Here is a 13,580-nt window from a genome sequence, read left to right as displayed (position 1 = left end):
ATTTATATATATATATATATATATATATATCCATGCATCGCGGCACGTCGAATGAAATAAAAAAAAGTACTTCCAAGTATTAATACTAATAGTACTTCTTAGTTAATTAATTATAAAATGTTCTTTTGTCATTTTAAATTTATATATTGATAATACTGATACTCCATACCAGTAGCAATTCCTACTATTAATAGTAGTATTAATACGTACTCCGAGTATTTATTTTAATATACAACATGTTGGATTTTGAAACGTCGTAAAGTTGAAGTTGCTACGGTTAGATCGATCATGGGCAACAACGCGTGCTCGAAAGGTCCGATTCAGCGCGACGTGCGGCCATTCCTCCCCACTGCATGGGACGAGCTGATGTCGCTGGAGAGATGGGCGACGTCAAGAAACCTCCATTTCATCCGCGACAAGGCCACTCTTGTCGAGTGGTTCGGGCCTAAGCGGCGCCAAGACGTCGTCGACGCCGTGGACCGTCGAAAGGATTTCTTTGCGTTTCCGTTGTGCGTCAATGACTTTTTAGCTGGCTTCGCGCTGGTCCAGCAGGCGCCCGTGCTGCGCAAGTTTGAATGTACGGCGAACGACCACCAACTTCCTCTACAGGCTGTGGATAACATAGCGTGCCATAGTCATTTCGAAATTGGCCAACACTGGTGCGATGTGCAGCAAGCCCGAGCTGTTGCTAGCCATGTGGTTTGGTGTGCGCGGTATTGCCAAGCTGAAAGGATCCAAGTTGCCACCGGACAAAGCGTTGCGATGCATCGCCAATAGTACGGCTAGACACTGCAGTCCGTCCTATCAACTTGTGTGCTATGATGTACAGATGTGCTGAACAGCAAGCCAAGCTTGGACTGGGCCGCAGTGATTCAGAAACTCATGGTCGTCCCGGACGTCGTGTTCTTCTTGTGTGACTTGGATATGGTACAGCTAAGGCCAAGGACAATTTGTTGACGTTAACATGGGCAGGTGCTGGTGGAGAACCTCGAGACACTCATCGCCGACCAACTGCATGGGATGAAGCAACTTGCTGCGATCGAATATGAAATCGGCGTCGCAGCAGGTACGTCTATTACTTCAGCAAGTAGATAATTGATAAGGCTTGTCATGGGTGGCTGTTGTTTGCAAAGCAACACGCAATACCACGACAGCTCAGTCAGATCCAAGCCCATGCGACTACGCCATACCGCCACCACCACCACGTCGACCTGTGCTGGAATGGTTGGGCCTGTCCTCCAACCTCCGAACCACCACCTCGTCTGGGCAATCGAAGCGAGTTCAAGTGCCCAATGTCGACAAATGCTGCCGGCGTATTCAGAATGCGTTCAAGGCTGCAAATACCCCCACCAGTGACTCGACGCGCACCTTGTCGCTAGAGACTAGCTTGCGCTTCAACGTTCGCCGCCTCCAAGAACTCGTATTGATGGCCACGGAGAACTCTATCGCAATGTCCGACGTGGAGGTACCATATACCCCTCAATGTACCCAAATATGCTTCCCATCTCAACACTTGATTTGTATATGCAGGCAGAGCATCATCTGGAGCACTTTTCAAAGGACCAGCTGGAGCGCATTGCGTGTTCCGACATGCTTCGGTGGTTCAAACAATGGACCGCCGACCAGAACCGAGAGACGCCACCAAAATGGCAAATCGCCGCCACGAGTTGTGTGGACATTTGTCGATCGGCTAGCTCGTGGTGGCGGCGCCTTGTGTCCAGCGTGCGCGACACGTTTGGCAAAGGGGGCCAGCCATCCGTTGAACAACGACATGACGTGATCGATTTAGAAGCTCCGCAAGAATCCAACTACAGTTTTCTCGTACATATCGAGGCGCCACGTTCTACTCCGTTTCAAGGACGGCCAGACGAGGCCACCACCACCACTACCACCAACGACCATGCCGCGGCTACCCTATCTTGTCGATTTGAATTCAAAGAAAAAGCAGCCGACGATAAACACCCCAGTACGGCACCCAACTCGGTCGACATTTTGGACCAAATGCAACTGGACGACGACGAAGTGCTCGAGACTGGATTCCCCATGGCTTTCACCATGGAATTCTTGTTGTGGAAGTCTGTCACAGGTAACTAACTACACACGCATCCATGTAGTACTCCTCCAGCGTCTACTACTCCTTCATGATCGTCACAAGATCGTGTGCAAGCGTAGACGAGTCGGCTGCGTTACTCGCCAGAGTTGTTGGTCAATTGCTCAACGACTATATCGTGTTGGAAGCATGCTCATTCCTGTGGCAAAAAGCCAACGGTGTGTGCTATGTACATATTGAGTTACACGATTTGGTTGGTCGACAATATATATGCCTCTCATCGTGTCGTAGTGAGTATTGTGTACGGGTACCGCGAGCATGCGACAAAGTCCATGCCACAGACGGCGTCGGACAAGTATTATTTACGCATGACGTTTCTCATGCGACACAGCGTGTTTGGCGACGTCGAGGTCGTACATTATAGCTGCACCACGCAACTCATTTAAGGAGCATGGGCTGCTGCTGCTCACGTTTGTTTTGTATGTGGTGTTAGAGTGCCTTGCACGACAAGCTCCAGAATCTCTTCCAAACCCTTCACTTTGAACTGACCCTTGAGAATTCATTTGACGAGTTGTTGGCGTACTCTACGTCAGCAGCTGCAGCCATGATGACCAGTCTGTGGCCTCCCCATGCACCAGATCATCACGAGAATGACACGAATAGCTCGGTTCAACACCTGTTTCAGCGCATGGACAGCAATGGAGATGGCGAGCTGTCGCTAGATGTACGAAGACATGCAGTCTTCAAGCGATGACCCCATTTCACATGTAGGAAGTGAATGCGTTCCAACAAAGCATGGACCAGTCGGTCCTTGGCACGGCCGCGCAATACCAGCACCTGATCACGTCCAATAACTTGCCGCACAACCCTCAAACAGGCAACTTGACAGCCCCTGGCCTCGACGCGTACTTTGAAAAATTCGGCGGCTTGCAATCAGCATATCAAAGCTTACACATTGGTATAATCGACAGCTCGTCACAAAGTATAGCTCGCGCCTCCTTCTCAACATGGCGCTAGGGTGTCTCAATGATATCCTCCATGGGACTCTGTCTGTGGCCACATCGCTCAACCGCCACGCCTTGTCGAAGCTCCAGACGTTTTTTGCATCGTGCTCTCCATTGCACAACATCGCGGCTAAGTGGGGCCTCTTCACTGCACTGCAACTCACGGATGTCAGCATGGAGCTGACGTTCCCCAATGCGATGGCATGCTTGCGGTTTCTGTGGCCACACGCGCGTTGCCCGCTGCTAGAAGTGCCGGGATGGCTCGCAGCGGTCGTGGCCGACTTCCGATCGCTGCTGTCCACCCAACACACCCACATGGACGCATCTCCTTCGTGCGTGAATCTCCTTTGTGCTATCGAAACATCGTTGCAGCGGTACATGACGCAGCAAGCCACCGGTTCCAAGGCGGCAATAGCATCGGTCGAGCCAAGTATTGCTCTCACGATGCAAACGATTGAAAAGTTTAGAGATGCGTGGCAAATGTGGGAGAGCTCCGTGTGCGGTCTGCAGCAGCTGGTGCTATCCAACCGTGACGTGGCATGCCGGGTCGAGCTAGATCATTTCGTACGCCCGCCTCGTGTGTAGCCAGCCATAATACTACTAACGTTAGTTTACGTACTCATGCTTTTATATTAACGGAAAATTACTACCCTGGGGACTCTTAAATACTCGATGTGTGTTGCTTGTCTTTTCGCTTGGCCTTTTTGGTCGTCTTGCTTTTGGGTCGATGGTGGCTGTTCATGGTGGCGGTGGTGGTACCAAACGGAGCTGGATACACAAACCGACTGCGGGGCGGCGGCGGCGGCGCCGGGTGCGATGCCGGCGAGGTGGCCAGACGGACGCGGTCGTCCCGCGCCGCCTCTCGTCCGTGTGCAAACACAAACTCGGGCAATGACTCCCACTGCAACAACGTTGTGGACAGCGTCATCCCCGGCGCGCGCACACCAAACTGCTGCAAGTCGGTAGCTTCAAAGAACCGGATGGTCTGGCCAATGGTGGCTTCCATCTGCGGGTCCAAGAATATACTCCTATTGCCAGGGACGCGTGCTTTGAACTCGAGGCCGATAAACACAGATTCACGATGCAGACACTGCCCATCACTACCGCCCTCTCCCCCGTCCGGCGATGAGTTGCCGACGGGGTGGGGAAAGTGGGTAGGCAGCGCGTGCACGTTGCACATGCCTTCGACATGTTGCAGTCCGTCCACGAGCTTGCGCACTCGCGAGTGCACGAACTTGCTCCAGATGCACATGTCGTCTCTAGTGTTGGCACTGTACGACAAGCCTAAGTACACATCGTACCGGACAAAAAAGTTTGTCGGCGCAAACAAGTCGACCCACTTGGCACGTTTCACATCCGCGTCATTGGCGGCATGGGCCGCCAAGTCGGCGAAGTGCCGCGCGCGCCACAGTTCGTCGTACATGACTTTGAACGTTGTGTGGGAAACTTGCACCGCCGAGTTCATCGGCGGGTACGCCGGCGTGATGATTGGCATGAGGTGCGTCCGATCAAATACATTGAGCCGCGGGTCCCAGCTCTCGAGGCCGAGGCCAGCGTCGTACAGCACGTTCAGCATCACGGGCTGGGGCCACGCCCACTCGGACATGACGTGGAAGAACCTGACAAACACCGACTCGCAGTCGGTTTCCTGGGGGTACATCTGACACACGAACGCCACGAGGATAGTCCAGCTCACGCCGCCCAGGTACCCCCACTTGCTCGAGTAGATGCCCCGCGCTTTAGCCCACGCCCGAATCGCCCGAGCCACGGCGCGAAACACGGCGGGCTGCGGCACCAACCGCAGCAGCAGGGTGCTCACGCGCGGCGCGTTGAGCGACTTCATGGACGCCGGATCCACCCCCGCCAAGATGTAGTCCGAGTCAATATCTTGCGACGGCAGCACCGTGGGCATGGGCACGCGGGCGAACAGCACATCCAACGCCACATTGTCGTACACTAGCGCCAGCAGCGGCACGAACGCGTTTGAGACGGGCGTCAAGCTCGACACTGCCGGACAAGATCGCAGCAGGTCCACAAATGACCCGAAAAAGTCGGCGTGGGTCACGTGCCAAGGCGCGACGGCGACCGTGTCAATGTCTGAGGACGGATCGTCGATAGCCAGGCGGTATGAACCGGCCGCAAACAAGGCGCCGCTCGTGAGCGCAATGTGCTCGGGACTCAACCCCCGCTCGACCCCCACGCGCTTGACCCACGACGCCACCAGCGTCGACAACGCCCGCAGCACCGTTTGTTTGTGGCGCCGGCCTGCGACAGAGTCTTTGGGCGCCATCGCATCTACAAACGCTGTCAAGGCAGAGTTCGCCACTACATCGACGGGAACGGTGGGAGAGAGGGGGGTGTTGTCTGGAGCCGTAGCCGCTGTCGCCTTTGAGCCGAGGTTGTGCACGGCGGGGGTGAGGTGGCAGTGCCGATACAAGATATCCCGGGCCTCTTCAAACGCCCCCCGGCCAATCAAGTGGTACAGCGTCTGTTCGGTGGAGTTGGACACGACGCCGCGGGCGGTGGCTTGCTCCACGGACCACATCAACGCGTTCGCTTGGTTGGCCAATCGCTGGGCTCGAAAGTCGTCGGCCAGACGAGCCAATATGACAGGATCTACGTCTTCGTTGGATGGGGCGCAGGTGCACTTGGACGAAGGAATTGCGGCGGACATGCGGCTGCTTTGCGGCATGAAACTGCCTTGTGTGGAATCCGACGCCATGGGGCAATGACAGGATGGAAGGGGGCTGGGAAGAGAAAGATGGGGATCCAGCAGCGGCGGCGGCGGCGGGCTTTTCAACGAGTCGACGGAGGTACTCGTCGTGCGCGGACTCGAGTTGTAGCTGGACAAGACGGTCGTGTCTGACGATCCATTGCTGCACACTTCGTCCAAGTCGTCGTCGTCGTCGATGGAAGGTTCATAAGGAGGCACTGGCTTGTTCAAGGTGTCGTCTTCTTGCAGATCGGACGCGAATTTCATGGTGGGCATCCACCCTGGAAGACTCATGGCGCGCGATGCACGCGGGGTGGATGACGACGACGGCGATGATGATGATGCATGGTTGTTGAACACCATGTTCCAGATATGTTCACGGGCTTGGGTTTGCGATTCTAATGCAGTCGCATCGTCTACTCGTGAACTGGACGGCGACGACGGCGGTGTGGATTCATAGCGCGCGGGTTTCAGCACAGATTCTTCAGACATGGCCCTTCGTATTCGATGGGAACCAGAAAGATGCGGAGGTTCCTCGATGCTATGCGATCGGACGGGACTTGATGGAGAGTCCTCACTGTCACTCTCCCACTGCTTGCTGCGCGTCGACCAATTCGTCTCGATCGTAGGAACTTCAAGGACAGGAAGCTTCGTCGGCAAGTTCATTACAATCGAGGAAACGGGGGGTGCCGGAGGAGCTTGCATATTAGGAGGCGTCAAAGGCAGAAAGAAGTCACCATCGCCATGCCTCTTTCGCCTTGAAGACGACGTGCGCTTCTTCGATGCAGCTGTCGGACGTCCCGACGAAAGTGTCGGCCACGCTTCGTCATCGTCCGAGGCTGCATTAAGGCCCAACAGGTCCACAGGGCGCGCCAGAGCGGCAGAGGGTTTTCCCCACGCGAACATGTCTGGAAGATGTGTGGATCTTGGTCGAAATGCGTCGAAGGTCGTCGTCGGCGGCGGCGGCGTGGTGCAACGCGTGCCAAAATGTGTCAATGTAATCAGCTGTAGGGGTTGCCTTGTTTATCCACTCCGGAGTCGCACTTAAGATATTCCCTGGCTTCGATTTGAAACGTATATACAACCCCCAAGTCATAATACTATCCGAAAGGTCGGAGTAACTCGCTAAGTGCGATTTCAATCCTGAGACAAGCAGGGCCAGCCCAAAATTACTCCGCGTTTGAATCCTAATTGGGACTCTGGGGTCCTAATTATCGCTAATTAGGGGGTGTGGGATCTGCGATGGTCCAATTGGAACACACGGCAGATTCATCTGAGCTGAACCCACCGGTGGTGGCACCGCGAACCCAAGTCCTTCGGCATAGTCTTGGGCCAACATGATGACTCGCTTGTGTGGCATACGCTGCGCACTTCGGACCACGATCAGCGCTGCGTAGTCGCACGCACATATGCCACGTCTTCAAGCAGAATCCTCCTCGTGTGCATTCAAGTTCTCGTTGGTGCGGATACTTTTTACGGGTAGTATGAACAACCAGTCAACATAGAATGGGCATTTGATTTCTTAGAATCGTGATGTATGATCTTACGTACTACATACAGCAGGGCAGGCAGGTACAATGGGCGTGCGGAGTACACCTATAGTACCGGTACAGTACGCACCTACATGTGTGTGGAGTACACTTCTACTTCGAAGTTTTAATAGTACAGTCAGTATGTACGCACCTACGCACTGCACTTGCCAAGGCGGCTTGGTCACGACAAGTTGCAGTATCTTGTGTATCTTTTGACCAAGCTCCAGTCACTGCGTTTGCTGTGTCCAACACACAAAGTGCAAGTTCCAGTTCGAATTCAGTGGCCCAAAGAGTCTTACGATTGTTACACAAGAGTACCTCGGGCAAAGTTCAAAGTCGACTGAATCGTAACCCAGAAACTGTATATACTTACCGGTATATACGTATAACGAACGTTCGCTAACATACACGAGCCGTCTGATCCAAGCAAGTCCTTGTTAGATTGGACGCCCTCCTATCGCGGGTCTTCTTTTCTTGGTTGGGGTGGTCGAAGGACGTGTGCCCGTTCAACCACGTGCTATATAGTTAGAATCAGCAAGTTTCATGGTATAGGAAACGCAAGCAGATGGGGCGGACGACATATTACCGCTAATGAAGATGCAGAAATCAAATCAGGCAAAACGTGCGTGATATATGTAATTGGTTTGGTATAATACAGTTGCAAGAAGTTGTTTCGTATCCACGTGTCATGTCATCCCAATCAATACAGTGCTTTGTGTAACGTTAAATATGTTAACGGTAGCACAACAAACCCCACAAGGATTGTGCGCAGGCTGTGCTCATTATTGTCTGCGTTGTCGGCGGCAGGGGGCTGCGATGATACGTACTCACAACTTGCGAGTCGCAAGTCCCCTGCAACTTGGTTGAACTTGCCATGCGCCACTGCAAACAACTACTGGTCATATACTGTAGCTCATCCTTCAGGTCGCATCGAAACGAATTGAAGAGGGCTACGTACCCTCGCCTTGATTACAACGAGCTTTGACGCCAGCACGTCCAACAAGATACATATATCGACAGTTAGTCGGCCGTGGACAAAAGGGCCTGCCCTGACTCGCCTCGAATCAGTCCCTCATCTGCTGCTTTCTGGAGAGCGACATTGCCAGCCAGTGTGCGCTCCACATAAATGGCAGTTTCACATGGCCACGAACGGCCAACGGTTCGGGCACTGCACCACCATGATGTTGGACGCACACACAGCCCTGACGTACTGAACTCCAAGGACACACACAGGGGCAGGATGACACACAAGCGTTGTTCCTTTGCGGAAAGGTTCAACAACGGCTCTTGGTGGTTCGCTTGGAGAATGGCTAAGCGCTCGGCATCGCGTTGACACTTCCTTGTCAAGTACGAAACTCTATATAAGATATGAAACCATAAATTTCGCGAGGTAAGAGGTTCTTCACGCTTGGCGACACTAAGGTCTTCTCTACAAATCGACGAAAACCACGTGTCCGGTCGCTCCGACAACCGAGCGCGCCACCCAAATTTTCAACGCGGACGCGGACATCGTCGATAATGACGTGGACGATGCGACGCTGCAGCATCCTGCCGAAGCAATCCATGCCTGCATGGATGGGGCCGTGCCAACTCCACGACATTCGAACAAGTCTCGGCAACCCTCCAATGCAGCGGCGGCGGCACCAGCCACGGACACATCCAAAGGCACGTCAATGCTAACATCGATTTACACACCCACCAACAGGACGAGCATCTGTGACATTCACGACGAACAACAATGAAAATATCCAAAGGATATATTTCGAGCACATATGTGGAGTATGAGTGCAATATGTGGAGTATGAGTGCAGTACGTATATGTACAGTACACGCCGCGAAATATGCGACGGTCGCACCACGGGAGTCTGTGAACATGGTAAGCTTAGATTGGACGGAGGTAGTAAGTACTACGCCGTGCAATACAGCCGAGCTCTTGATGTGCGCATCATCCAACCGCAATCTCAAATGTCCGTCGACGAAATGACATTTCAGTTTAGTGCTATAAATTCGTCTTTTTTTCTTTCTTTTTGGATGAAACAAAATACTTTAAAACAATCGCGAATGGTTGAAGATATTTGTGAAATATTCGGCCGATAATTTGTTGGTGCGCCTGTACAGTACACGAGGAGGAATCCAAAAAGAAACATGAGCGAGTCCAAGGCTGGCGACGACGACGAGTACTTGGCCCAATTGCCGCAAGTGGACATCCTGCGCGTGGACGTATCCCCCAACCCGACGCATATCTCGGACGAACTCAACTTGGAAGTGGACTTCACCGTGAACAAGGACGTCCTCGACGGATGGTGGGAGGTGCAGGTTTGTACTTCGCACAACCTGTTGTTTGCCCCGACTCATATGTCTTCGTAGTACCTCGTGGACTCTGTCTTGGAGCGACACATTATTAATATCCTTTTTCATGTCCTATAACATGCTCCGCCATCCATATACGACCGATGGAGCGCTCCTTAACCTGACTTCTCATCTTACAGCTTGGCAAGACCGACGCACAGGACTACCTTCAAGGAGAAAACCATTTCCAATTCTCGGTAGCCCCCACCTTCCTTTGTTCTTCTCTCACCGCGTTGGGGGTATATGTATGTATGTACATGCAGGTCCCGCAGATCAACGTGGCGTCGATTAAACCGAGTAACTTGGCCAACTGCGGCCTGCTGATTGCATCGTTCAAAACCCGCGCAAACGACATCATGGACCTGAAGATGGTCGTGCAAGTGTCCAAGCAAGGCGATACGCTGCAACGCATCATTTACAACCCACTGGAATAACAAGGCAATCATATCCAACCAACCTCCTGGATTGCTTGTTATGTCGAATCTGCCGCTACATGCAATACTTGCTTGACTCGGACTACCAGCTCATACAGTTCCTTGCTGTCGTGCGACTAGACATGGATGTAAAGGCCACCGACACACACGCCAATGGAGACCCTACCTGTTCATCTGCCATCTTCTTTGCTTTGATCAGGGCCCTTGTGAGCTTTCGCATCTCCTACGCATCGTGTGTCATCAAAAACTGTGACACTGTTTCAACGTGGTTGTGTATCATAACACCATTACGTACCAGCAAACAATGGTCTTGGTTCTGCTTGGCCCACATAAACATGTCGTACTTTTCCCGCTCGAGCCGTTTGATGCGGTCGGTGAGCTCCATCACTTGGTGTCGGTACCGATCTCTGTCGTCCTACACGTCCACATTAGTGCTTAGCATCCTCTTGTGTGCCAGAGCATGCTGTACTTTGATAATTTTAGTAAAGATCTCCTTGTCGATCTCGTTCTTGAGGCCCTCCTGCAAATAACCACGTTAACATGGGCCGTTGGCCAAACACACCAGACCGGCCGACCTCCTTTTTCTTTTCACACTCGTAACGCAGCCGGTCTTCGCTCTGCTTGATCGTTTTCTTGAACTCGCTTCGCTCGGCTTTGGCCTGTGACGATGTACATAGTACCCCCACCGCGTCAGAAGTCAATCGACCATCAACAATCCGGCCGGCCACGCGATGGATGATGGTACCTTTTTCAGAATCGTCTGCAGCACTTGAATGTCCTTTCGCATCTACATCCAAGATGAGGACGAACAGCAGCAGCAGCAGCAGCAGCAGTGATGAACCTTGTCCCTGGATGTGTTTTGTGAATACGCCTTGGCCTCATGCTTGGCCAGCTCGGCCATTCGAAGCAAGTCGTTGATGTCGTCCATGTTTTCAAATTCGTCGGCCCTATCGACAGTCGTCTGTCACCTCTAACGCAGTGGGTCACTTACGTTTCTTTCTTAGCATAGTCGTCAAACTGCTGCTCCAATGCCTGGTAGATAAGACTTGCTGAGCCCCGCATAGTATATCCGTTGAATCAATGCACATGCCAAAAGCGACGACGTACCAGAACCTTTTGCCGCAACATGGCATTCTCCATCTTCAAGAGCCCAACCTCTTCCTTCTCGTTCGTCGACAGCGGGCGGTGCTGCCTGCCGTCGCTGGTGGCTGCCGTTGTTGTCGACACCCTCCTCCCATCGTAGGATACGCTTCGTCGCCCATTGGGCGTCTCCGTTGCCGACGTCGCTCGAGTCGCTTCACACGGTGCCACTTCGTCTTCCTTGAGTGACACAACCCTTGCACTACTACCGCCGCCGTCGTCGGCTGTCGACATACCCTCTATGCCCCTTCAAAATGCGAGCGTTCCCGCAGCACGCAGCGTTGCCAATGTGAAACCGCCAATGAAACGCATGTGCCAGTTACACGATAGTAACTCTGTCAGTGCAGCACATCACCTGCAGCCGATTCTGTGCTTTCCAACGACATGTATACACATGGGTTGTCCATGAACTACTGGTGCGCCTTTAGTAATGACCGCGGACACTGCACTGCACTCTAAAGCAGTACGAGTAGTCGTTGATGATATGTAGCCGCACCAACAAGCAACGACCTGTAGTTACAACGAGTGTCTTGCTATCAGTGTTGTCCCCTCTACAGGTAGCCCAACGACTTGCTTTCCTGCATATGTTCTACCCAAACGCCGCCACAATCTTAGTGTCGCCCGTCTTCATGTCGACTGCGAACTCGACGCCGTTGCACATGTCGAGCATAGACGTGGTAAAGCCGTTGCCTAATTCGTCTTGGTCGGTCGGGGGCTGTGCGCGCGCGACCATGGCTGCCAGCAGCTCCTCCTCCACGACCAGCACCAGACGCTTGATGCGGCCGCGCTGGACAAACAAATCGTACGCAAGTTTGCGTCGCATGGCTCGGCTGGCAATCTGGTCTTCGCCGAGGACATGGCGGCCGAGGAAGACACTCTCACGCAGCGTCCTTCCGTGTACGTACTCGTTGATCCGTTCGGCCAAGAGGCGGCTGCCCACGTCGCCGTTGTGCAGCACTTGGACTTCGGCACCGGCGAGCGCCGTCGAGATGTACCGCGCCGCCTTGTTCGAGTACGACGGCTCGTTGTCTTCGTCGATGGACCTTACGACCCACACACTGCGCGTCTTGCTTTCCTTCTTCTTGGCCGCGCTAGCCCCGATGCCGCCGCCGCTCGCGTCGGCTACGTCGACTTTCATCGCCATGGCCACATGCAGCATCCAATACCACTCTTGCAGCAACATCTCCTGGCCTTCGCGCACCGACAGTCGAACCATTTCCTTCTGCGTGTGCGCCACTCGCAAACTCATGGACACTGGCGACAAGATTTCGACCATAATGCCTGTCAACGCCACGGGTTCGTGGACTTTGTTCTTTGTCTTTTCGCGGCAAATGAGCATTTCGTTGGGGTACAATTCGCACACGGTGAACTTGGTCGACGGCATAAGCGTCCATCGAGTCGTCACGCCCAACTCCCCCGAGATCAACATGCAGTTCCGCAAGTGCTTGGTCACCGCGTCCGACCGCGGCAGCTGGTCCAGCACCGGACACGGCAGTTCCTCGGGGTGATACAACCGGAAACTTGCGCCGGACGGATACATGGCCGGCCGCGACGGCGTCTGGAAGTACGTCTCGGTCGTAAACTCTTCGATCATTTGGTCGCGGAAGCGTAGCACCTTTCGGCGCTGTTGCCGAGGTCGAGTGTTCGATCTGTTGTTGTTGGTCCGATACTGGCCGTCGTGTCGGGTGCTACTGCTCGCCACGTACTGAGATGATGCCGCCAGCGCTTCAATAGCCGCCTCCGTCAAGGCAGGGTACGTGAACGACGTGCGACTCGCACGAGTGCCAGTGTGCCTCAAGTGACTGGGGTAGCGTTCGGGCTGGTAGGCATAGCTTTCTTGTTGAAACTGCTCGTTGGGGCTGCTGCCGCTGTTCGTCGTGTAGTCACCTTGTTGGCCTTCGTGGATGTACATTTCGTTCTGGTCGACGTAGTATGCTCGTGGCACCGCCATGGTCGATGGCGTCGGGATCACGTCTTGGCCATACACGTACATGTGATTGAACTGCGTTGTGGCCCCATTAGGGTACCCATATAACCTTCCATCTACACTGCCATTGTAGCCATTGTCATTGAAGTTGTTCTCGTAGCCACTGCTTGGAGCTTCCCGATTCATTGTCGTCTCGGGGGCAGCTCGGTGTCCCGCCGCCGCGTACGTCGAAGGGAATACAGTAAACTTCGGCGTTGTAACTGGAGTATTTGTATGCATTTTAGTATGGTTGGTATCCGGATGTGCTGGTGAAATCGAAGTTTTATTCCTTCGATCTGGGTCCTTGTAGTTGAACGCACTTGATTGGTCAAACAAAATTATCGAGGCACGTGATTGGCTCTTCTCATGGCACCTGCTGACATCTTCCATGT

General features: G+C 53.4%; 5 protein-coding genes across 5 annotated transcripts; 2 read left to right on the top strand and 3 right to left on the bottom strand.

The window, feature by feature from the left end:
• The first annotated feature begins 263 nt into the window (after positions 1-263).
• Positions 264-6,764, top strand: H257_15624 (hypothetical protein). The gene is made up of 11 exons (XM_009843789.1): positions 264-577; positions 636-776; positions 830-927; positions 973-1,066; positions 1,134-1,465; positions 1,531-2,086; positions 2,173-2,268; positions 2,342-2,460; positions 2,544-2,774; positions 2,822-3,008; positions 3,068-6,764. Exons 1-11 carry the CDS (start codon positions 289-291, stop codon positions 3,637-3,639), a joined length of 2,715 nt encoding a protein of 904 aa, XP_009842091.1. The 5' UTR covers positions 264-288; the 3' UTR covers positions 3,640-6,764.
• On the bottom strand, positions 3,665-6,761 carry H257_15625 (hypothetical protein). Its single transcript, XM_009843790.1, has one exon. The coding sequence runs from the start codon at positions 6,671-6,673 to the stop codon at positions 3,716-3,718; it is 2,958 nt and encodes a 985-aa protein (XP_009842092.1). The 5' UTR covers positions 6,674-6,761; the 3' UTR covers positions 3,665-3,715.
• A 2,626-nt stretch (positions 6,765-9,390) lies between the features above and the next one.
• On the top strand, positions 9,391-10,113 carry H257_15623 (hypothetical protein). The gene is made up of 4 exons (XM_009843788.1): positions 9,391-9,615; positions 9,667-9,703; positions 9,787-9,845; positions 9,912-10,113. The coding sequence occupies exons 1-4, from the start codon at positions 9,445-9,447 to the stop codon at positions 10,080-10,082; spliced, it is 438 nt and encodes a 145-aa protein (XP_009842090.1). The 5' UTR covers positions 9,391-9,444; the 3' UTR covers positions 10,083-10,113.
• Positions 10,096-11,522, bottom strand: H257_15622 (hypothetical protein). Its single transcript, XM_009843787.1, has 9 exons — positions 11,190-11,522; positions 11,074-11,114; positions 10,924-11,029; positions 10,828-10,869; positions 10,658-10,741; positions 10,552-10,602; positions 10,378-10,497; positions 10,249-10,305; positions 10,096-10,198 (listed from the first exon to the last, which is right to left on the bottom strand). Exons 1-9 carry the CDS (start codon positions 11,454-11,456, stop codon positions 10,121-10,123), a joined length of 846 nt encoding a protein of 281 aa, XP_009842089.1. The 5' UTR covers positions 11,457-11,522; the 3' UTR covers positions 10,096-10,120.
• Positions 11,523-11,702: 180 nt separating this feature from the next.
• On the bottom strand, positions 11,703-13,410 carry H257_15621 (hypothetical protein). Its single transcript, XM_009843786.1, has one exon. The coding sequence runs from the start codon at positions 13,333-13,335 to the stop codon at positions 11,812-11,814; it is 1,524 nt and encodes a 507-aa protein (XP_009842088.1). The 5' UTR covers positions 13,336-13,410; the 3' UTR covers positions 11,703-11,811.
• Positions 13,411-13,580: the final 170 nt, after the last annotated feature.

This window comes from Aphanomyces astaci (assembly GCF_000520075.1).
Source record: "Aphanomyces astaci strain APO3 unplaced genomic scaffold supercont1.72, whole genome shotgun sequence".
Taxonomy (NCBI): Eukaryota; Oomycota; class Saprolegniomycetes; order Saprolegniales; family Verrucalvaceae; genus Aphanomyces; species Aphanomyces astaci.
Note: the sequence above shows the minus strand (reverse complement) of the source record. Positions and strands in the feature narration are given on the sequence as shown.